The sequence below is a fragment of the Lytechinus pictus genome, chromosome 12 (assembly GCF_037042905.1).
Source record: "Lytechinus pictus isolate F3 Inbred chromosome 12, Lp3.0, whole genome shotgun sequence".
Lineage (NCBI taxonomy): Eukaryota > Metazoa > Echinodermata > Echinoidea > Temnopleuroida > Toxopneustidae > Lytechinus > Lytechinus pictus.
This window is the reverse complement of record NC_087256.1, coordinates 30730741-30754923: the sequence shown is the minus strand read 5'-3', so window position 1 is coordinate 30754923 and position 24183 is coordinate 30730741. Positions and strand designations below refer to the sequence as shown.

Here is a 24183-nt window from a genome sequence, read left to right as displayed (position 1 = left end):
AGTCGTTCGTTTAATTAACTTTTTTTCATTAAATTTGTTGGAAATGATTTAATACAACATCAAATATTATACAAAAAACATTCAGTCTCATACAATTCATTTACATAACAGGGAATTTTGTAATCATAAATAATCAAATTTTTATCGTTAATTTAAGCCCAATTAGTTGACATTCATATGACGTTCATCGAAAATGATGCAATCTAAATCTTTAGCTGGAATAAACTTCTAAAAATAGTGAATCAATTAGCCTGAACCCCATAACCTCAAGCCTCGTGAAAACTTAACATCTGTTATTCTATACCAATCTCGGTCAATGGATTCCATTGGCCAGGTCAGTGGGTCCGGCAGATTAAAATAATAACAAACGTCAACGACTCCTAATTTGAATATTATGAAATTAATCCTCTTTGTTTCAAGGTAGTCTCTTGTTGATTCTAGTATGTTATTATATGTTATATAATTATGTTGCACCAATCTTGCACGTCTCCAGCATAGAAAGAAGAAATTTGGTATAAATTGGGGTATATCTTTCCATTTTGTACACTCTTCCAGTTTTAGTCAGAACAAGCAAGTAGACATTACCAGGTCACAGTAAGTACAATTCATTATTATTTTATACTGGTCTTTTTTTTATTTCTGTCTTGTTTCTTTCATGTGTAAAATTTGTATTTTCTTGATATGGTTCACTTTACATGTGTAGGCAGTAAATATATGCATTGTAGAGTTGGGTAATACTAACCTTTAATTAAAAAGGGTAAATACTTATTCATCTGTTTTCCTTTTTACAATTATCAAGTTTACATTTTATGTATCAATCGACATTTATTTAAAAAAATAATTTGAAAAAAAAACAGCCATGGTTTTATTAATTATGACTTAGTACCCAATGTTGTTAAGCTTTCCTTGTAAGTGATTCCTGTCATTTACACACATACGCATATGTTTCACAAAAAACATTTTCTTGTATCTCCTCCAAAAAAAATGTTTCAATCTATGCTGGAAGTAATTTTGAACAAATTATAAATCCATTTGATAATAGTCAAAATGTACTATCAATATTAATTAATTATATTTTTTCACTAGACAGCAAATCTTTAAAGCAGTACAAAATTAGAACATCACTGCTGAAAAAACCTAGTGATCTACAGAAATCATCCTTATCACTAGAAAATATGAGAATTTTAACAGTATGAATCACATTTTTACGTACTACATTACGTGAACACAATGTGAACACTCATATTGGAGAGGTGTCCCCTATATGAATATATCTTCACAATGTGAACTTTCACATTTAACTCTGTAAATCTCATCTTCAAATGGTCCATGCAGTATGTGAACACAATGCTAACTCTCACTCTCTGTTGATGCGTCCACGGTGTAGAAATATCTTCACCACGCTGTGAATTTTCACATATAACTGTGCGGATCGCATCTTCAAATAGGCCATAATGTGAACCCTCGAATTGTAGAGGAGTCTACAGGGAGAAAATATATTCAACTCTCTGTTAGATTTGAGCATTTTAAAAGTATTAATCGCAATTTTACATATTCCATTATGTGAGCATACTGTGAAAAATTACACTGTCGAGGTGTCCACAGCGTCAAAAAATAATAAATAATAATAATAACGTTTTATTTACCCAGGGTATAGCCACTTCAGTTAGGAATCTGCTCTACCAGCGGGCCCTGCATAACATAATAATTATGTTATTGTTACCCTTCTCTAATCTAAATGCTGAGCGCCTAGCAAGTAGGCAGAAGGTCCCATTTTTATAAGTATGACTCGGCCGAGGGTCGAACTCACGAGCCTCCCGTTCATGAGGCGGACGCTCTACCACTGAGCCACCATGACCGTGAATATTGTAATACTGTGAATCACATATTTACACAGTCCACTTTAAGCTTACACACTGTGAACTCTCAAGCTGTAAAGGCGGTGTGTTCTTTCCATCATGGCTTACATACATATGTTTATAAATTTCTTTTCTTTTCACCTGAAGATGCGTGCTTTTACTCTGTGCCTCCTGGCCTGTATGGCCGTCTCAGCCTACGGCATCGCCTCCTACAACACCGCTACAGAGAAGATCGAGAACCGATATGTAGTGGCTATCAAGGTATAGATGTTTGAGTTTTCACATCGGACGAATTCTAGAACACAGTAAAGTATTGAAAATGCCGGCAGATGACGATGAATAGCTTGGAGGGCTTTGTCGAAAATTGGTGAACCAGATGAAAGTTTGGTCCTGAGTTTCGGAGCTGATGTAAAAATGCAAATAGGTCGTTTGTCCAGAGTCCAGGACGAAACTGCTGTTTTGATTCACCGATTTTTGACAAAGACTGCTTGGCTGTTCATTGTCATGAAGAGTATTTGACAATACATTTTCCATGTTCTTGAAAGCGTTTTGCGTAGCAGTGCGATAGCTCCCTAATAGCTAATAGATAATGCTACAGTCACACCCACGAAAACGACTCCAGACCGATCAAATCTATTACGTTATTACCAATGACGTACTATCGGTCGATTTGGAGTCGGTTGGCTTGGTGTGACTGAGCTTTGACAATGCGACCAGGAAAATCCTTTATATCATAAAAATCAAGCTCTTGGTTTTGAATCGAAATTTGATTAATTGATAGTCAACTCATGTATTTCTGACCAGACGAATATATACACACACAAAAAAAGTTTACCCAATATTGGGTAAAATGGGAATTTACTTGTTTGTTGGGCAAAAAGATATTTTGTAAATTTTACGCAATGTTGCATTGAAATTTGCCCTTAAAACGTGCATTTTGCCCAATATTTGGTGAAAATATCCAGCAAACATGCATGATTCCTTCCTACCCAATATTGGATAAATTTTTACTCAGTGTTTTCAGAGTGCACGAATCACATTATTTACACTATCCCTTCATGCCTGATTATAATACACTAGCTTATGCTCTGAAACAGAAATGGAAAAAAAAGATAATCACACCAGTTAACATAATTTCAAGTATTATTTTCTCCCTATTGGTTCCTTTTCTTTCTCTTATCACATTTTTTTGGTTTAAAATGACCAATATTATTCAATTATCATAACCCGATTACTACTTCTTATCTCTTATAACACCTTATCATCATAAAGTAAATAAGTAAATATACTTACCATCAGTTTACGTAATAAAACCTTATTCCGTTTTCCAGATGGCTTGAGATTTAAGGTATTTTGGTTACTGCTTGTACTGACATGTGTTATGACGTAGAGTGTAACACAGCTCATATACAAATACCATTACCACCAATGATCAAAATTCTAATAACTAAAATAACATGTAATAGACTAAGGAAATATTATTTGGTTTCATATTGGGGTTATACCCAATATATTTTTTAATTATAATTACGTTTTTTCAGTTGTTTTATTTGTTCATGTAAAAATTTATTCTTTGGAATATTTACTTACAGTTTATCTTTTTGTGTGTAAGTGGGTGTGTGTGTGGGTATATGTGTAGCACACACTGCTAGTAAACAGACCTTCCACTAATCTCCAAACAGCCACATACATGTTAAAGTGACACTCTTAAAATGTTGGGCAACACACTGTCCACACAACAATTGGTTAAAAATTTTATCCAACTCTGGGTAGTTTTCAACCAATACTGTGTAGTTTTCACCCAAATCACACATTATTGGTTTAAACTACCCAGAATTGTTTTGTAGACAGTATGTTGCCCAACATTTTTAAGAGTGTAGTATAATGTTATTATGTAAGAATTCATTCAGCGAATCAACTTACAAGGTCGAAATAAACATCTTGTACCTAGATTGAAAAATATATATAATAAAAAATTACTTCAATAAAATGTGTATTTTTCAGTGTCATCTTTTTAAATAAACATTCTTTAAAACAGAGTGAATTACCCAGCCAATGGTCAAAATAACAATTCGACTTGGCTTCCAACTTCATGAACTTCGGGGCACTCGCGTTTATAAGACCACGAGTTGACCGCCGAAGGGTCGCCAAGTCTTATTCACTAAAAAACGAAGTAGAGCCTTGTTATCGATCGTGAAAATTATTCTGAAAAAAAAAAAGGATCATTATTCCAACGCCCTCTTATATTTTCTTCCCTTTACAAAACCAGGATGACGTCGAAGTAGGTGTGTTTGCTGATCGTCTCCAGAAGGCTCTTAACACTCGTCGATTCAAGCTTGGAAAGGTCCTCAAAGTCTTCCGTGCTGTCAGGGCCCTCTCTCTTGAACTCAGCGATGAGGCCGTCGACTTCGTAAGTTGGCATATTCCTTCCACGACTTGGAATAAGTTTACAGGGAGAAGATTTGGCCTTTTTTTAGACCACGGTCTAGTCTAATCTGAGAACTGTATTATCCTAAATAGCGAAACCGACCGCAAACTGGCCGATGGTAGGACCATTCGGGTACATATGGGGGGAGGCCACGATCAAGAAAAAAAAAACATAGACAGGAAAAGGGATGAAATATGATATCTTCTCTTTTTTGTAATATTAAGTAAAATCTACCACATCTATTTAGACCTCTGAGTAGGCTCTGTTTGACGAGACCCATTACACAGATCAATGACGATCATCAGAAATCAGTTCTACTCAGCCACTTAAACCAAAGATTCTACCTCTCAGTCAATTTAACTGACTGATATAGATTTATAGTTCTATAGGCGTATTCTGACACAAGAACCTGCTTTCTGGGGTTTTTACGCCTTCTATGAACACACTTTACATACTGTATTTTACATTCATTGTTTTGCATATTCATGATATTATTGATTTGTACATTCTACATGAAAAATGGATGAAATATAAGTCGGAAGAAAATTAATGTTGAATTGAAATTGAAAAACTGAAAATTGAAACTAAAGGATTGCTCGAAGCTGAAAGTCAAATCAGAGTCAAGATCTTTTATAAAATAGTGCCGAGACGTCACATTAGAATCATGCATGCATCACAAAAAGGCTCTCGAATAGTACTCGTTCAATCAAATTCACACAAGTATAATGTAGAGCCTTTTATTTCCGATGTCATTGACAGGTTCGTCGCTTTGATGGAATCGTAACCGTTGAGGAGGATGGTGTTGTCCGTACCCAGGCCGTCTCTTCATGGGGTCTTGATCGTATCGACCAGAGGGATCTTCCTCTTGATAACACCTACAACTCAATTAGTAAGTTATAATTCGCGATTCAGTTTCAACAGATATGTGTGATTAGATAAAGCTAAGGTTATTATCGAAGTCAACCCAATGAAACTTATTCCAGACGGATTAAATGATGTTATTTGCAATGGCATACCTTTGTTCGTTTTGAATTATTTTCTGAATAAAATAACACTCACGGTCGCTGGTTACCCACCAATGTCGCCCTACCCACGTGATTATTTAAAACGAAATCTTGGGTTGGTAATAGTTCATAGAATATTGTCAGCCAGGGGCACTAATCTTGCTCACATGCAAGAATATGGCGAATAAGAAAATAGAAATATGTTTTTGTAGAAATTTATTCGAATTAAAAGATACCTTTTAATATACTAGGCAAACTATGTATTGTAATGAATGGTTGCTATTACGAAACACGATCTCATTCTGGAAAATGATTACGATATATCACAGACTTTAGGTGAGTTTCTATTTGCCTATTCAATATCAATCTCTTATGAAACAGACGACGGATCAGACGTCAACGTCTACGTTGTCGATACCGGTATCTGGAACACCCACAACGACTTCGGAGGACGTGGCTCCATCTTCTATGATGCTCTTGGAGGCGACGTAAGTCTTCTTTGTTACAAAGTGCGGTTGGCGTATTTCCCCCACACTTAATACGATAAGGGATAATTACTATAAACGGTGCCCAGTAGGGTTTATTTAGTCAGACCATCTGTAATAGCTCTATGGTCAGACTACGCCTCCTGAATATTAATGAAATATTCATGGAACAGAATATAGCGTAATTCCCAACGCATCGATCAGCTCGACTGGTGTGGAGCGATCAAGACGATGCGCTATTAATTATAAATATGTATGTAAAACGTTTGACGCGAAATACAATTATTCCTTACATCTAACAAAATTACAAAATTACCTGTCAATTTAGTGTAAGTGTTGATGATCCGTATAATACTATGTTACGATTTAATAATGAAATCAATTTTTGTCCTGCCTGCTTTTCGATCCCTTAACTAGGGTGTTGACTGCAACGGACACGGAACTCACTGCGCTGGTACCGTCGGAGGAACCGAATACGGAGTGGCCAAGAATGCCAATCTCTTCGGCGTCCGTGTACTGAGCTGCCTCGGATCTGGATCATATAGCAGCATCGTTGACGGTAACACTGACTCATCATCATCATCGTCACCACCACCACCACCACAAACAACAACAACAACAAATCTTAAAAATTGTTATTGTTCCGGAAAGAAAGTTTTTTTTTCATGCTGAAATACTCTTTGGCTCGAGATTACGACCGTCACATTTTCTTCTACCAAGGATTTTTTTTTGTTTTGCCAGTCCACTCTTTCTATAGCTGTAATTCAAAACTATCAAACATGAACAAATATTTATAAATAAATTGTAGAATTGAGCGTAACTAAATCTAGAGAGGTCCTTTTACACAAAAAAACCCAATCGATTTTATATATCAATTATATCTTCCAATGTTACACAGCTTGTTCTCAGATTCATATTGCTAGCAATGTGTAAAGAGAAATCAAATCATATACCCCGTTTCATGAAAAAAACTTACGATCATGGTAGTTTTTCCGTTACCATGGTTACGGTTAAATACATGATAGCAGGGCTCAGTAGCCAGTCAGTCCATGGTAGTTGCCATAGTGACAAAGTTATCATATAAGTAAAATCACTCTGATCATCATTAGTTTCACCATCAGCTTCATTATAACGCTCGGTTTATCATTAAATATAATAATGATAATAATAATATGTAACATTTATAAAGGCCTTTGTACAAATGCTGCCTACTACTATCCCGGCTGTAGCAAAGCTGCCAATAAGATGAATTTAAGAACAGATTTCAGTCGGGAATCCATTTACCTCACCTGGGTCAAGTGTAGAAAATGCATAAATCGAACTCTGACCTTATGATCTATAAGGAGCGTTGTGGCCCAGTGGATTAGTCTTCGGACTTTGAAACAGAGGGTCGTGGGTTCGAATCCCAGCCATGGCGTAATTTCCTTCAGCAAGAAACTGATCCACAGTGTGCTGCACTCAACCCAGGTGAGGTAAATGGGTACCGGTAGGAAGTAATTCCTTAAAAAGCTGTGTGCGCTATGAACGCCTAGCTTAGCCGGGTAATATAGGAGCGCCTTGAGCACCTAACAAGGTGGATATGTGCGCAATATAAATACCCTATATTATTATTATTAAGACATAACCACTAGACCAAGACTCTTGTGCATCATTTTCTTATCATTTTTCAGGTATGAACTACGTTGCAACGTACGGTAGCAAGCCAGCTGTTGTATCTATGTCCCTTGGAGGAGGTGGATCTGCCCTTATTGATCAGGCCGTCAGGACTCTGTACCGCAACGGCTTCGTGGTCTCCGTAGCAGCCGGAAACAGTGACGACAACTCATGCAACTATTCCCCCGCTCGTTCCGGCTACGTAAGTACTCAGGGTGAAGTGCAAGTTGATAATATATCTCTGGGCATATTTGAAGCAGTCTAAATGGATGAAGATTCTTTGATTACTTTATTCCTCACAAATATAACACGTAGGGAGCCATTACACATCTGTTTTATACCGATACTCAGTAAATTTAGAGCCCCGTAACACAAAGGTTTGCGATGGATTGAAAAATGAAAGAATACTGTTGATTGGTTTATGATCGGTCTGATGACTAGTATGCGAATGCAACAATGATGCTGATTGGGCAGTGCCGTTAACAATTAACTGCTTGTAAACATGAATGTTTCAGATCGAGCCCAGGGGTAGCGCTGTAAGACATTTTTGCAGGTGTGTTAAAGCGCGTAATTCATTAAATTAAAATTGTCGTAAGTAATAATAACACGGCTTGGGCAATTATCTACCATGTCTACAGCTTGTAAAAACTGTATTAAAAAACATATTCAGGATAAACGAGTTAATTTTTGTTATTTCTAAACTAAGCATCAAGCATAGTTTTGAAATGGCATTGAATGGCGGACTCTATTTGGCTAAATACCCACCCTACAAGCCTTTAAACGTATATTTCGTTCTCCACCACACAGGCCGTAACAGTTGGAGCCACCGACATCAATGACGCCCGTGCCTATTTCTCCTGCTACGGCTCCTGTGTAGACATCTGGGCTCCTGGTGTGGACATCACCTCCACCTGGATCCGCTCCGACAGTGCCACCAACACCATCAGTGGTACCTCCATGGCCTGCCCACACGTCTCAGGTAATCTTACTGCACTCCAATGCATTAATTCTGTGCGCTTTCAACTCTTATTTCGTTAGAATCGGATTAAAGTAAACAAGTAGGGTACCAAGACCAACTGATTTGATGGTTAAGAATGGAGAATAGTGAATTAAACGAATAAGTTCGATGTATAAAAATAAGATAAGTTTCTCGGGAAGGAATGTTTGAAGAGTCACAGTTCTTTTGCTGGTATCGCAACGCTGAATTTGTATCCGATTTATTTGTTAGTTATGTTTTTACAGAAATAAAAAATGTCCATCGTTGTTTAACTTATCATGGCCAGACCTTAGTTTGAATGCATTTGCACTCTATTCTGTGGATTTGTGATAAAGATATTGTATGAAAAAACCCAGACTCTTCGAACCCCCCAACTCTCTCTCACTCTGCATCATCATCTCTCTCCATAATCTCCCATTCATCGCTATCTGCATTAATTCGCTTTCCATTCATTCTTTCATTTTGTGTTACTCAGTAATAAATTATCCCATCCTGGTAACTAATGATTCGTTTCCCCATATCTTTCTTGCCCTCTCCTCATTCAGGTGTTATCGCCTTGATGCTCCAAGAAAGCCCCAATGCTTCCCCAGCCTCTGTCACTAGCGCCCTCCTCGGCAATGCTTCTGCAAACAAGATCAGTGACGTCAGGGCTCTCTCTCCAAACCTCCTCTTATATACCAACTAATACCCGATCCACCCCATTTGTAAGATTATTTTACCAACTATCTACCAGTATCTGTTTGGATATGTTTAAATGCTACAATAAATGCATGATACACTTATCCCGAACATGCAAAACAATCCCGACCCAAATGCAGTAGCTTCTATTCAAAAGGTTTGCCTTTCCACACGCATATATACTACTCAGATTTATGTGGAATTTTCCTAAATGTCGATATTATGTTATGATTAATATAGCACCTTTGCAACTGTAATAAATTGAGTTTCATTTAAACAAATTGTCAGCTGAGATGGTAATGGTTTAGAGGGGTGATATCTTACACGAGATTGTGGTGACGAGAATGATATCTTACACGAGGCTGTGGTGATGAGAATGATATCTTACACGAGGGTGTGGTGAGGAGAATGATATCTTACACGAGGGTGTGGTGAGGAGAATGATATCTTACTCGAGGGTGTGGTGACGAGAATGATATCTTACACGAGAGTGTGGTGACGAGAATGATATCTTACACGAGGCTGTGGTGATGAGAATGATATCTTACACGAGGGTGTGGTGACGAGAATGATATCTTACACGAGGGTGTGGTGAGGAGAATGATATCATACTCGAGGGTGTGGTGAGGAGAATGATATCTTACACGAGAGTGTGGTGACGAGAATGATATCTTACACGAGGGTGTGGTGAGGAGAATGATATCTTACTCGAGGGTGTGGTGACGAGAATGATATCTTACACGAGAGTGTGGTGATGAGAATGATATCTTACACGAGGGTGTGGTGACGAGAATGATATCTTACACGAGGGTGTGGTGAGGAGAATGATATCATACTCGAGGGTGTGGTGATGAGAATGATATCTTACACGAGATTGTGGTGACGAGAATGATATCTTACACGAGGGTGTGGTGAGGAGAATGATATCTTACTCGAGGGTGTGGTGACGAGAATGATATCTTACACGAGAGTGTGGTGACGAGAATGATATCTTACACGAGGGTGTGGTGACGAGAATGATATCTTACACGAGGGTGTGGTGACGAGAATGATATCTTACACGAGGGTGTGGTGAGGAGAATGATATCTTACACGAGAGTGTGGTGACGAGAATGATATCTTACACGAGGGTGTGGTGAGGAGAATGATATCTTACTCGAGGGTGTGGTGACGAGAATGATATCTTACACGAGAGTGTGGTGATGAGAATGATATCTTACACGAGGGTGTGGTGACGAGAATGATATCTTACACGAGGGTGTGGTGAGGAGAATGATATCATACTCGAGGGTGTGGTGATGAGAATGATATCTTACACGAGATTGTGGTGACGAGAATGATATCTTACACGAGGGTGTGGTGAGGAGAATGATATCTTACTCGAGGGTGTGGTGACGAGAATGATATCTTACACGAGAGTGTGGTGACGAGAATGATATCTTACACGAGGGTGTGGTGACGAGAATGATATCTTACACGAGGGTGTGGTGACGAGAATGATATCTTACACGAGGGTGTGGTGACGAGAATGATATATTACACACGAGGGTGTGTTCACGAGAATTTAAATAAAACATTTCCGTTCCAAACGTTTACCAAAATGCGCGGGGTTTACGGAAATACGCAAGGATTTCCTAAACATCAATAGTTGTGTTGTTTGATAGGTTTTTCTTTATGAGATCTTCTTCCAAAGTTTACATTCCCTGGACAAATTTTCAGTAAACTAAATAAAAATGAAATAAATAAATGTGAGTTTTCCAATTTTCCTTGACATTCATTCACTTATTTTGTTTATAAAAGTTGTAGACAGGTAACATGTGTCAATTTGAAATTTACACAAGATTAATTCATTTGTGTATTATAATCTCACATGAACATGTCATAATTGTATCATGAAGAAGAGATTAATGTACAAAGAAATTTCACAAGGCGCGATTCTTTCCATTGCAAATGTCATTTATTCGCAAACATGGAAGAAGACATTAATTCTCTGCAGCTTGAAAATAAAGATATCAGATGTATAAAAATGTTAACAATAATGATAATAAATCACAATAATAACCACTACGATAATGATATCAATTATATTATATAAATCTTATATTGGATAAACCTATTTCCATGACCTATTTTTCAAAACAGTGATATCGACGTTTTAGTCTGGGTAACTTTTTCATGGAAGATGAGACATTTGTGCCTTTTTTATGTAAGTGTAAGTGTGGCTATAGATATTTCACCTTTGGTACTATCTTTACATTAATTAACATGATCAATGGTAATAATAATGCTAAAACTTATACCTTTGAACAGGGAAACTGATTTTAAAAATCAAATTAAACGAATTACAAGCTCATTTGACTTGATTAGTTTGAAAAAGCTGGTCACATATGAGGGTACGGTGCCAGAGTAATTTAGAGTTTGGTTATTATCATAGAATTTCCGAAATCTTCGGCACCAACCTAGTTACACTAAACCAAATGCTAACCAAATTTAACAGTAAACCGGGAACCAACCGACTTCATATCATTGAGTGTAGCAGCTGAAATTACGATATACCTGGTGGGTGTTTCATAAAGCTGTTCGTTAAGAGCGAATTGAAGAGCGACCGGTGAACCTTTCTTACGCGCTAAATAATCACCAATGAACATAATGGTGAATATCGTTTACCACAAGAAAGGATCACCAGTCGCTTTCAACTTATGAACATATTTATGAAACGGCCCCCAGGGTTCAAACTGAATCTATGAAATATCCGGGGGAACTATTACAAAAGTTTGACTCTCTAGATATATGGAGTTGGAAAGTTATTTGACTGGAAGGTAATTCTGATTGGTCACCGACTCTACACGAAGCCTACAACACACCATCTTCTTTCTTTTAATGACGACTGAGCGGAAATTAGAGGGAACATAGAGTATTTTCTAATGGTATCACAGTTTTGGTCTCTTTATACTTGGTTTATTCTTCAGCTAGGAGGTCAGTTATCTGCTGCATAAGTTCCATTCGGCGTTTGGACACGTCATCCGCGACCTCATCTTCTTCTTTATTCTCAGGAAGTTCGTCGGCTGGAGAAAGAAAAAAGAAATACCCATTTTATTTCAATCTATTGTACGTTTTTAGAAACCTATACTTTATCATCACCGTCGCAATATCTTATCTGGTAGGGATACACATGTGGGCTTTTGTTATCTCCTATTCCACGCTTTCCAACATACAAGGTGTATTTGTATCTTTGCATATTTTGGTAATATAGATAATCAATTCCGGGTTTTGTACTTCAAATTATATTTAAAAAAGATTACGCGCAATAAGGCTGGTTTAATCGAATTCCCCCCTGCATTGTTCCGTGGTAAAGCATAAACATTGCACTGAGAAACAAAGGACTCGTGCCACCCCTGATCCACAGCAGCTATATCACGTTATTTCGTCCCTTTCATAAAGACATGTAAAGGCATGACATGTCATACAGGTAAAAGCTTCTCCCATTTGATTTGCATTGCCTCATACATTACAGAGTATTGTACAGGGATAAGCTTATCCTTCTTGATTTGTATTACTTCATACATTGTAGAGTATCCTACTGGTATAAGCTTATCCCTTTTTGGTGATTCGTACTACCTCTCGATTTGTTTTGTGAAATAAATTGTATATCTTTAACCGCTTTTGCTCTATTCTTTCCCAATTTATTTGATGTTTGAATTTCAAGTGTGAATTGTTAGAGTGATTCTTCATGAGTTGACTGAGTGTGAATGATTGAAATGTAAAATGTCACTTTTTGTACATGAATGATGTGTTGTAAAATGTTTTTTCATTCTTTTTTATATGTCTGAAAAGGAAAAGATATTATTATCCTCGTATTTGTTAAGTAAAATACAATTTGGCATAATATTTTGACAAAATCTGGATTTGTCCAGTCCAGATTGAAATAATTTATTGTTATGTTTAGGTTGGTGTAAAAATGTTGATAGGTCAATAAAATTTTCAACTGGGAATCAAAATTAATTTAATTTACAATGGCCTCAAACTTGAATTATGGAAATACTTCTCATTATGCCACATTCATACTGGTAGAACCAAACCAGACCGACCATACTGTTAAGTTAAACTAATTTATAATACCAGAGAATCGCTTGGTTTGGAAACGGTTTTGTTGGTGCGCCTTTATCATTATGGTAATACCAGATCTGGAAAAACACAATTAAGGTTAACGCATCCAAAGACGAATTATGGTAAAAGATGCTTTGTCTACCGAGGTGCCCAAATATGGAACTTTATTGAAAAGAAAATTCCCCCTTGAATCACTTTACATTCCTTTAAAACACACCTTAAAAACATGCTCATCCCCCTCATCCTGATTATTGTTCTTAGCAACGCCTACACCATTTCCCTCTTCATTCAATCCCTTAGCCCCTGCTTGAGTTTAGGTTATCTTTAAGTTATTTTTCTATTGTTTACATTTTTAAACATTTTTTCTTTTAATCCCCTTATTGCTTTTATATATATTTTGCTTTTATTATCATATTGTATTTTGTTTCTTTCGCCATTATTTTATGTTTTTATGCTTTTGTCATTACCATGTTTGATTGTATATTGTACATTTTTATTTTTGTATGTATGGACCCCTATGGAAAACAGCATTTGCAGATAGGGTGTTCCATCCCACGAGTGGTAAATAAATAACTAAAACAAATAAATAAAATCACACAATAACTCGTTAAATGATATACTTACGTGAACATCCACCATACAGGTTATTGCTGTAGCCTGTATTACACCAACAGATGTATTGTCCAAGGTTACGTCCGAAGGCACTTTGCTTGCACTCACCGGCCCCGTCACAGTTGTTGGTGTCAGCGTTACACTGACGCAAGGTGTCACGGGCTTGCAGTTCCAGTTGCAGATCGCGAGAGAGCATGGCTAGAAACTCAACCTCACGTTCTGTTTGGGCTGTATATGTCGGGAAACACAAATATGAATATTGGTCAAACGATTCTATACTAATGAACAACGTTAAACAATGAGGGTCCGGTCAACAAAGCGGGACGTTCTATCAGGATATTCGTAAAGCTAGATATCAATCAAGTCAATTGGATTCATAAACGAATATTACTATACAGCTCCCGAAACTCTAACAACCCCCTCCGTCCCACCACCACCACCCCCAAGGGAGAAAGATGCCCAGCCCGTTTATATCATATTTTCAAACATCGGTAACTTTAAATATTAATCATTTTTATTTCATAATAGCAGCAATAGTAGTTACAATTTCTGAGTATGTTGCATAGGTAAATTACCGATAGGTCTAAATAGACCTGCTTTGTCTTCTCTTCGTTCGGTCTTATCGCGCATGGTCTAATCCGAGTTCGTACACTCTAAAAACGCAATGGCAAAAGGCTGGTAAGGAGTGGAAAAAAGCCAAGGAATTATAGCGTTTTCCACTCTTATTTAAAGAAAACACCACCCAGTTAGTGCACTGTTTGATCTAATCACCAGTATGTCCATGCGTAATTTTGTCTAATTTCCCGTTAGGCCGCCTGTTTTATGTAATATACACTTGGTCTAAGAGTCTAGTCTCTATGGTTAGATGAACTATTTATAGACCAAATAGTGACAAAGTTTACCATAATTAGTCGACGAAGTGGTGATTAGAACTGTACTTTAGCTTTAGGTGATAAGAACTGTGCTTTAGCTTAGATGAGAATTGTCTGAGTATAGGATCAAGTGTATTATAGACCAAACACAGTATATGTGATGGTAGACCAAATGGAATTAGACCACGTGGTATTATACTATGCGAGAAGTAGAGTAACTGCCTGTACACCAAGTGACAGTAAAGATGTTGAATACTTACGGGAGCAGCCTCCGTATGCATTGTTCTTGAAGCCAGCGTCACAGAGGCAGATGTATTGTCCGCTGTTACGGCCGAAGGTACTCTGTGTGCACTTGCCGTTCCCGTCGCAGTTCTGTGTGTCAGAGACGCAACGGGACATTGTGTCACGGGTCAACATTTCCAGCTCCATGTCGCGAGCAACGTTGGACAGGTATTCGATCTCTCGTTCAGTAAGGGCTGCAGGAGTAATGATAATAATAGTAATGATGTAGGTGATGATGACGATGATGATGATGGTGATGATGACGATGATGATGACGATGATGATGGTGATGGTGATGATGATGATCATAAAGATGATGATCATGATGGTGATGATGATGGTGGTGATGATGAAGGTGATGATGATGGTGATGATGATAGTATGTAGTAGCGGTAGGGCGCCCAAGAGGCAATGAAAGAAAGAAGGTATGGAGAGAAAAAAAAATCAACATTCGCAATGATACATTAATACCTCGGTCACATTTGCTCTACGGCGGCCGTACGGCGAGTCGAAAACAGCCGTTTTATTCATTTTTATTCAAACCACCTATAATTAGCTGGTACAAAAAATGTTAAAACGACTGTTTTCGACTCGCCATACTGCCGCCGTAGAACAAATGTGACCGAGGTATAAAGATTGATTGATTGATAAAAATTTAACGACACTATCAACACATGCGTGTCATATAAGTGTCGGACAGTTAATCTGGAAAGGTTACTATAATACAGTACAAATTACCCTAATGCAACTTTACAAAGGAACAGGATTATAAGTGATTATCAGCAATAAATTAATATGTTAACTACTTCCCCGGGATAACTTCCCTACTCTTTACGAAAAGAGGAGTAGGTTTTTTAACGTGCAAATGGTGTGACTCTCCCTTACACGGGACCGACGGCTTAGAGTCTCCTCCGAAAGACTAGACAATTGGAATAAAATACCTTGCCCAAGGGTATACCTGTTGTGATTGGGATTCGAACAGTTTCCCACCTAAAATCTAATAAAAAGATTGATCTCCTTTAGGAAATTTACAATACATAATCGTGAAATATCTCTAAATAATGTCTTAAGGTCAGGAACATCATAAAAGTTAGTACGAATATGTGCAAAATCAGCACATTCAATGAGGATGTGTTTAACTGTAAGTGTACAATTACATGATATACATTGAGGTGGATTTTCTCCTGCAAATAAATATGCATGTGTTAAGTGAGAATGTCCAATACGAGCACGGGTCAATACAATGTCTTCCCGTCGTTTAGCTAATGGAAGAGAATTTTGTGATTCAAGTCTTGGTTGGTGTTGATGGAGTTTATTATTAGGATTTAGATCCCATGATGTTTGCCATTTATTTCTAATATAAGTATTAACCTTTGATTTTAGATCCGTGTAAGGTATCTGTATTTCTGTTACATCCAGATCTAAAGCTTCTTTGGCTAACTTATCAGCTTTTTCATTACCTTGAATCCGAGGTATAAAGAAGGAGTAATTTACACTAAGAATAGGAAAAATTTAATAGACGTGCCTTCAAGTAACGTTTAAATATATCAATAGAAGTGCATTCTCGGATAACCGGGAGGAGGTATAATTCAGGAAAACCAGGTCAATAAGTGCAAATACCTGTATTCTGATGCCTATGTAGTTTGGGAAAATGAATAGGAAATATTTAAGTGATACTTGAAAACCTATTGACTTATAGCTTCTTTCACTATCATCAGCGCGTGTTTCTAAAAATTATTCAACTATCCATAATTTCGTGTCGTGAATGCATCACATTAAGTGTCGTTTTACAATTTGGGTAAACAATCTCATTTGACTAAAAAAAAGGGTTATGTTATTTATCCTCATTTTGTGTGTGTATGTTAAATACAAGTGAAATGTTATTTCTTTTAAATTGTTAGAATGCGACTAGAACCTACTTAAAGCCGCGCTGGATCTATTTCAATCCCGAGAAATTCGTATTTCTCATCCATTTCCTCTCTTTTTTCTTTTTCTTTTTTTAATTGCTTGAAAGTCATAGTCGCCCCTGTCCCCCATATTTTGATACATACCATTGCAACCACCATTTAGGTTGTTCTTGTATCCAGCATCGCAGCGGCAGATAAACTGTCCAGTCCTCCTACCGAACGTACTCTGAACACAAGTACCGTGTCCATCGCACTCGTTAGTGTCTGTCATACACCTGCTCTCGGTGTCTCTGGCTTGCATCTCTAGGTCTTCCGGCTTAGTCTCAGGTGGCGCTGGAGACAAAACGAAAAGACATCAATGAGACAGAATTTTATTTTGATAGTGAACGTGTGTAAGAATTATGACACTGGGGTCGAAACGAGAAAAAATACATCCAGGAGACAAAAAGACATCTGTTATTTGTTTTATAGGGAACGTGTACATTTTTTAATCTTCCGAGCTAGTCTCATATGGCCCTGGGAACAAGACGAGAAGCTATTATATGACACTCGAGACAAATCGAAATAACATCAGTGAGACAAAGACATTTTACTTTTTTTTTTTCATTTTTGTGTACATTATGATTCGAGGGTATTTCTTAGGACTTAGTCTTAGATGGGAACAATACGAGAAGACATCAATGAAATAGATATACATTTTTAAACATTTTTTTTAAAGGGTACGTAAGTTTTTGTAAGTATTCCGTCTTAGTCTCAGATGACACTTGGGACAAAACGAGAAGATACCACTCAAACAAAAGGACATTTTCAAAAGACTTGGATGTAGGGTATGTCGGGGACATACGTCCGACTGTAAGGGATGTGTTTAGGGATATAGCTATGGGGGTGTTATTATTTCTTTTTGTCCGGATAGATGTAAATCTATCTCAAGTGTGCGTATAAAGAAAACAAGTGTGAGCAATTATTCTATGAAAGGAAAAGAGCAACTCTTGTACAATTTTGTTCGTTTGTATACTAACGATGGCAAGAAGAGTCGGATCCTCCATATCTGTATGGCCAGGTACACTTGCAGTAGTACGATCCCCATCGGTCCGAAACGCATGAACCGTGTTCGTTGCAGTTCTTGGTATCCATCATGCACCTAGTCTGAGAGTCTCGGGCTTCCAGACTTAGCTCCTCATCTATCACGGAAGGTAATGATATTTAAAGGTCAAGTCCACCCCAGAAAAAAATGTTGATTTGAATCAATAGAGAAATATCAGACAAGCATATTGCTAAAAAATTCATCAAAATCGGATGTAAAATAAGAAAGTTATGACATTTTAAAGTTTCGATTATTTTTCACGAAATAGTTATATGCACAATTTAGTCACATGCAAATGAGAGAATCGATGATGTCCCACACTCTCTATTTCTTTTGTCTGTTATTGTTTGAATTATACAATATTTCATTTTTTTTTTACAGATTTTGCAATAAGGACCAACATGACTGAACCATAAAACGTTAAACAATGGTAATTCCACATGTTCAGGGGAAAAGGAAATAAGGAAATACTTCCATACTAGCATTCACCTCACCTGGGTTGAGTGCAGCACATTGTGGGTCAATTTCTAGCTGAAGGAAATTACCTCTGACTGGGATTTGTACCCACGACCCTCTTTCTGTTTTGAACACCTGTGACTAAATGACTTAATTACCGGGCCACAACGCTCCAAGCAAAATTTGCATTCAAAACCGTTTAACAATTGAACGAGTGTGTCATTCCCTGCTAGAGTACCACCTACGAATTCAAAGTGAATATACAAGATCATTGTCCAATTTGGCTTGTGTTAAAGTGGAGCTACTCCCCCTAACCCAAACTTAAGAGGGGGACTAATAAAAAAATACAAAGAAACTCGAAAGCGAGGAAGCAAAGCAAGCGAACTTTTTTTTTTTGGGGGGGGGCATGCGCCTCGGCCTTCCCCCCCTGTCTGCGACCATGATCTAGTTCAGTAGGCTTCCCACTCCCAGACCGACCAAAGCTATTTGGTCTTTTCCTATAACGTGTCATCGGTCGGTTTCGTTTGTGCGACTGTGGCTTTGGCGAGTTTTCGCAACCACTACACAGACACTTTCTGAAGCGTTAAAAATCTATTGAAAATGCCCGTCAAATTACCATGAACAGATTAGAGGTCATTGTCGAAAATTCGTGAAACGGGACAGCAGATCGTCCCTAGACTCGGACCGGACAAAAAATTGCAAATTTATCATTGTCCAAAGACCAGGACGAAACTGCTGTTTTGATTCACCGATTTTCGACAAGGACTGCTTTTTCACGAAGGTTTTTTTGACAATATATTCTCAACGTTTCAGAAAGCGTCTGTCCAGTATTTGCGATAACTCACTTTCATGGGGATTTCAATTCCTCTTCCAGGGATTCGCCAAACTTGCATCTTGGGTCGGAAGCATAGTTAATTGTCCGCAGGATCGCAGGAAATGACAAACTCATTTACATTCTGCCGAATTCCAAATGGACAGTTTGTGAATTTATTTTTGCCTACAATCATGACTATGCTTTATTATATTTACCCAAAATATGGAAGATGTAACTATGATATGGAGAAATTAATGCTTAATAAAAACAAAGGTAATGAGTTTGCTTATATCTTGTCGTTCAAAATATATATAATCTGATATAAAATAATCTTGTAAACCACTACTATGAGGGGAACTTACTTTGGATATAGTAAAGAGAACATTTGAGATATATGTAAATTCTTTGTTTCTACAATTACATACGGTACCGTACAGTATATGTACAAAATCCTTTCAACGAGAAGGAAATCTTTGGAACAGGTTAGCTTGTGTACTTGTCCTCTGCAATGTGTAATTTTTAGACGAGATAGAATGAAGATTGAATCCTTACAAGAATAACGAGTGACTGTTCAGGTGTGACGTAACCACTGATCAGTTACAGATCAGTGGACATCACATATTTTGTGATTATTCAAATCTTAACCTCCTCAATTCCATTCTCCTTCAAACTTTAGTTGATCTGCTTTTATAGTGTAACCTGGTTTCATTCTCCTTTAGATATATTCTCTCGGAAATTTATTAACTTTTTTTTTTAATGAAAATTAGTTTATACTTACTGTCCTGTACAAGTGATTTCAGGGCTACCACGAGCCTTTCCTCTGAAAAGAAAAATGTATACATGTATATAATTTGAATAGGATCAATTCGATCACGGCAAGGAAATTAACCACATGTACTTGTTAGGGTAGACTGCCTTATAAGTAGTTGACCATCACCTTGAATAAGTCTTCGGTATCTTGGACGAGCTTCTGAACGGACCGTTTTCAAATGCTAATTTAGATATCAGATACTGTGGCCCGTATTCTTAAGTCAGGTTTAACTTTAGACCATAGTAAGTCTAACTCTGTGCTAAAATTATGCAGAGCAAAAAAATCAAACATTCTGCTTATATTGTATACTTCTTATATTTACTATTTTGTTTCCCTTTGCTTTCAAAATGAAGAAAATATTTCAGTTATCCTTCTGAAACAGTTATATATAAATGATTTGAGTGTCATTAAGAGTTAATAAATTGAACATGAACTAATAGAGATTTATGTTCCAATTGGCTATCCATAGTTAAACCACAACTTTAAACCAGGGTTTGATTTAAAGGAGAATGAAACTCTTGGAGCAAGTTAGCTTTTTTGAAAGCAGAAAAATCAAAGAATAATATCAAAAAAAGTTTGAGTAAAATAGGACTAGCAATAGAAGAGTTATGAGCATTTGAATGTTGAGATCACTAATGCTATGGTGATCCTCTCATTGGCAATGCGACCAAGATCTATGTTGTCACAGATGAACAACTCTCCCCATTTGGACACTGAAAATATACCCCAAAACATCTCTTTTTGCTCATTCTAATCATATGACAAACGATTCATCAATGATATAATGTTGTGAAACCTCTGTACTCGTCCTCTCATAAAATGAACACCTCACCTTGTGATAGACTCTATAAAAGTGAGAATATAAGTGAAATAAGTACTGAAGTAATGAGGGAGTTGTACGTGTGTGACATCACAGATCTTGGTCGCATTGCCAATGGGAGGATCTACATGGCATTAGTGATCTCAATATTCAAATGCTCATAACTTTCTTATTATTCATTCAATCTTCCTCAAACTTTCAACAATATGTTTCTTTGATTTTTCTCTTTGATATGGATTCAGCTGGTTTCAAGGGTTTCATTCTCCTTTAAACATGAGTTCAGAATACGGGCCTGTAAGTCCCATACTTGAGCTCATCTGGGATGAAAATATGTAACGTTTCATCCCGTTTCATCTCTTTTTTAGGTTTCATTTAATTGCAACGTTTCTGCAAGCTCCCACATTTTCCCACAAGATTTCAATATTTTCTAATATCATATTTCCCATCCATTTTATCAATAATTCTATGGATATCGTGAGACATGCGAGGATATTTCATTATCCCTCAAAACTGCACTGAAAACGCACCTCATTTGGGAGTTTTCGCATTTACTACGGAGACACTCTCTACAATGCATCGATTCCTTTTCATTTAATTGCAACTTTTCTGCAAGCTCCCACATTTTCCGGCAAGATTTCAATATTTTCTAATATCATATTTCCCATCCATTTAATCAATAATTATATGGATATCGCGAGACATGCGAGGATATTTCATTATCCCTCAAAACAACACTGAAAAGGCACATCATTTGGGTGTTTTCGCATTTACTACGGAGACACACTCAGACACTCTCTACAATGCATCGATTCCTTTAAAATGAAATGAAAGTCACAATGGAGAATTAGAGCGGACGTGCGTTTGTCGAAAGTTGATAGACTGGGACAGCAGATAAACCGAAGATTTGCACCAGACGAACAATTGCAAAACGTCGTTGTCCAGAGTCAAGAGATTCCGATGCTGTCCCAGTCCAGTCCGCCAACTTTCGACAAAAGCCTCTCAGCACTCCATTATGATTTGACTTGCATTTCCAAAGGAATTGGTGCCTTGTAGCATAGACCTAGGAAAAAGTATTTCCGTAGTAAATGCGAAAGTCCGGACTAAAAATATAGATACGGATTCTCAATTTTGAAGAAAAAAGGGGAACGCTTTGCATGATGGCGAAGATTCTACACAAAACGTGATGGGATAGAGAGAACAAATTGGATATAATAAAATATATCTAAACGCTGAATATTTGGCAGTAATATTTTCGTGGCACATGCCTTAAAAAAAATATATAGTAAGAAGGAAATGATCAATATAGTCAGCATATTATTCACTCAATGCAATAAAAACAGAGTTTAGAATAGAGCAATAGCAAATACAACAATAATAGACTAAGTAAAGGTAACATAAAACAATAGAAAAAAATCATAAAGCAATACAAGGATACGAACATTATTCGAATAGGGTTAACAACGACGAAGAGGGTGACATACTGCTAGGACTATATGTCAACAAAACGTTGCCTTTCAATTATCAGTTATTATTAATTAGAAAGTGAATATCAATGAAGATAAAAAGAAGAATACGTACTCAGATTCTCTTCAGCGACAACCATACCAACGCCAATGATGGCGACCATGAAAGCAAGATATGTCTTCATCTTGAAGTCTTATTCCCGACGCAGCGCAGAGCAGAAAGATTTCTCCTGGCAGAAATTTGGATGAAAGTGTCAGACAGCCACAAGATTTTTTTCCATTTTATACGGTTCAGGGGAAAGTGAATGGTTCTTCGTTGGACCGCGCCCAGTTGCACCATGTGCCCATCCAGGCATCAACTTTCCTTGACAAGAATTAGGCGTCGACTCAACCCGGGGGCGAGCGTTAAACGGTGGGAGTCTTTAGAAAGTAGCTTTTGCGGATGAGCATTCTTGCCATTGTTGTGCCATTTTATGAGTTACCTGAGAATTCAGGGATTCCTTCTTGAATGCGTTGCTTTGATTGAAAGCTTTTCTTTCTTTTCTTCTCAGATGTATAATCTGGAGGGCGAACGGACAATTATCAACGATGTACTGAATGAGTCAGAGATTTTGTGGCCCCATTCAAATTAAAGTAGTTCTAAAGCTAACGCGGATTTAGATAAACATGCAAAATGGGAAGAGCTAGGAGAGTGGACGGGGAGTAGATTATCGGTGTATCTTTTACGAAAGGAAACAAAATACACTAACCACACGGAGCCTGACAACAACGACGCGTCACTTGGCGTGTTACGTCAAATTCATTTCTGTTTGCTCTTTTGTAGATTTAGTGTTTGCTAAGAAAGTCGATTTCTGAGGTTCTCCTATCATAAATCAACCTGGACAAGTTAAAAAGAAACTATACGTGACATGTCAATAAAAGGAAACCCAATGTTTATGATAGTTTAGAAAAAAAATTATCAAATTGATAATTATCAGACTTGTATTACTTGAAAGAATAACGTATTAGTTATGACCAAGCTTCATTGAGTACCATTATTTAAAAAAAAGTGGTACAAAATACTGAACAGGGCTCCGTAACACAAAGGTTAGCGATTGATCGTACGCTTGATTTTTACGATTGATTGTACATTGTAGTCAATGGAATCAATCATAGAAAATGTTCTACGATCATTGTTAAGCTATGTGTTACGGGCCCTAGGTTGTTTACCTCCACGACACAATAAATAGGGAAATTATATGAAGCGTGGATTTGTCTGTCAACACTACGTCCATAACAAGTTTCTTTTACGCATTTGAATTGACTTTACTCAACATGAATGTACTCAGCAGAATGCACTTAAGTGATTTAAAAAATTATAAGAAATGGTACGGAGATGAGAAATGAACAAGCTGTAGGGTTCTAAATGCTTGAATTTCTTTTATTTTTTCATAGCTCAATGTGTTCACTGCACTGATAGAGCATGAAATAGAACCAAGTTCATTTTGTCAAATTATATTTAAAACAATGTTTTTCAGTGATACGCGTTCTTAGAAATGCTAAGATATACCATTTTAATAATAATACATAACATTTATAAGGCGCTTACTACTGGTGTTTCTAAGCGCACTGTGTTCTGTTTATGGTTTGTATTTGGGTTAAAAATAAAATACTAGTAAAATAAAAGTGACAGGGGAAAATGACACAGCTAATACAACTATACTAATAATCAAAAATCAAAACTGGTGTGCACCTCCAATTGACCGACCCACAACTGTGAATCATTTATTAAACAGGTAGGTTTTGAGTAGGGTTTTGAACTGATTTACAGACTTGGCATTATGAATGTAAGATGGTAGCTTATTCCAAAGG

The 24183-nt window shown here is 37.1% G+C and overlaps 2 protein-coding genes across 3 annotated transcripts; one reads left to right on the top strand and one right to left on the bottom strand.

Annotated features, from left to right (window-relative positions):
• The first annotated feature begins 485 nt into the window (after positions 1–485).
• On the top strand, positions 486–9385 carry LOC129272784 (aqualysin-1-like). The gene is made up of 9 exons (XM_054909889.2): positions 486–594; positions 2007–2120; positions 4129–4269; positions 5047–5176; positions 5673–5779; positions 6194–6335; positions 7447–7631; positions 8237–8408; positions 8972–9385. The coding sequence occupies exons 2-9, from the start codon at positions 2007–2009 to the stop codon at positions 9109–9111; spliced, it is 1131 nt and encodes a 376-aa protein (XP_054765864.2). The 5' UTR covers positions 486–594; the 3' UTR covers positions 9112–9385.
• A 1565-nt stretch (positions 9386–10950) lies between these two features.
• Positions 10951–22856, bottom strand: LOC129272783 (exogastrula-inducing polypeptide-like). Of its 2 annotated transcripts, XM_054909885.2 has the most exons (7): positions 22448–22856; positions 20017–20058; positions 17904–18065; positions 17029–17217; positions 14956–15171; positions 13836–14051; positions 10951–12169 (listed from the first exon to the last, which is right to left on the bottom strand). In XM_054909885.2, exons 1-7 carry the CDS (start codon positions 22515–22517, stop codon positions 12063–12065), a joined length of 1002 nt encoding a protein of 333 aa, XP_054765860.2. In that variant the 5' UTR covers positions 22518–22856; the 3' UTR covers positions 10951–12062. The 2 variants fall into 2 exon arrangements, with proteins under 2 accessions (XP_054765860.2, XP_054765863.2); XM_054909888.2 differs by lacking the exon at positions 17904–18065 and having other exon boundaries at positions 22448–22672.
• Between the last annotated feature and the right edge of the window lie 1327 nt (positions 22857–24183).

What these genes read in the sequence shown, in the direction of transcription:
- LOC129272784 (XM_054909889.2), top strand. Translation starts at nt 2,007, where the DNA reads ATGCGTGCTTTTACTCTGTGCCTCCTGGCCTGTATGGCCGTCTCAGCC. An exon ending in ATATAGCAGCATCGTTGACG is followed by an intron (nt 6,336 to 7,446) that starts GTAACACTGACT and finishes ATCATTTTTCAG; the next exon opens with GTATGAACTACGTTGCAACG. An exon ending in CCCCCGCTCGTTCCGGCTAC is followed by an intron (nt 7,632 to 8,236) that starts GTAAGTACTCAG and finishes TCCACCACACAG; the next exon opens with GCCGTAACAGTTGGAGCCAC.
- LOC129272783 (XM_054909885.2), bottom strand. Translation starts at nt 22,517, where the DNA reads ATGAAGACATATCTTGCTTTCATGGTCGCCATCATTGGCGTTGGTATG. An exon ending in TGTCGCTGAAGAGAATCTGA is followed by an intron (nt 20,059 to 22,447) that starts GTACGTATTCTT and finishes TTTTCTTTTCAG; the next exon opens with AGGAAAGGCTCGTGGTAGCC. An exon ending in CCTGTATGGTGGATGTTCAC is followed by an intron (nt 12,170 to 13,835) that starts GTAAGTATATCA and finishes TTCTTTCTCCAG; the next exon opens with CCGACGAACTTCCTGAGAAT.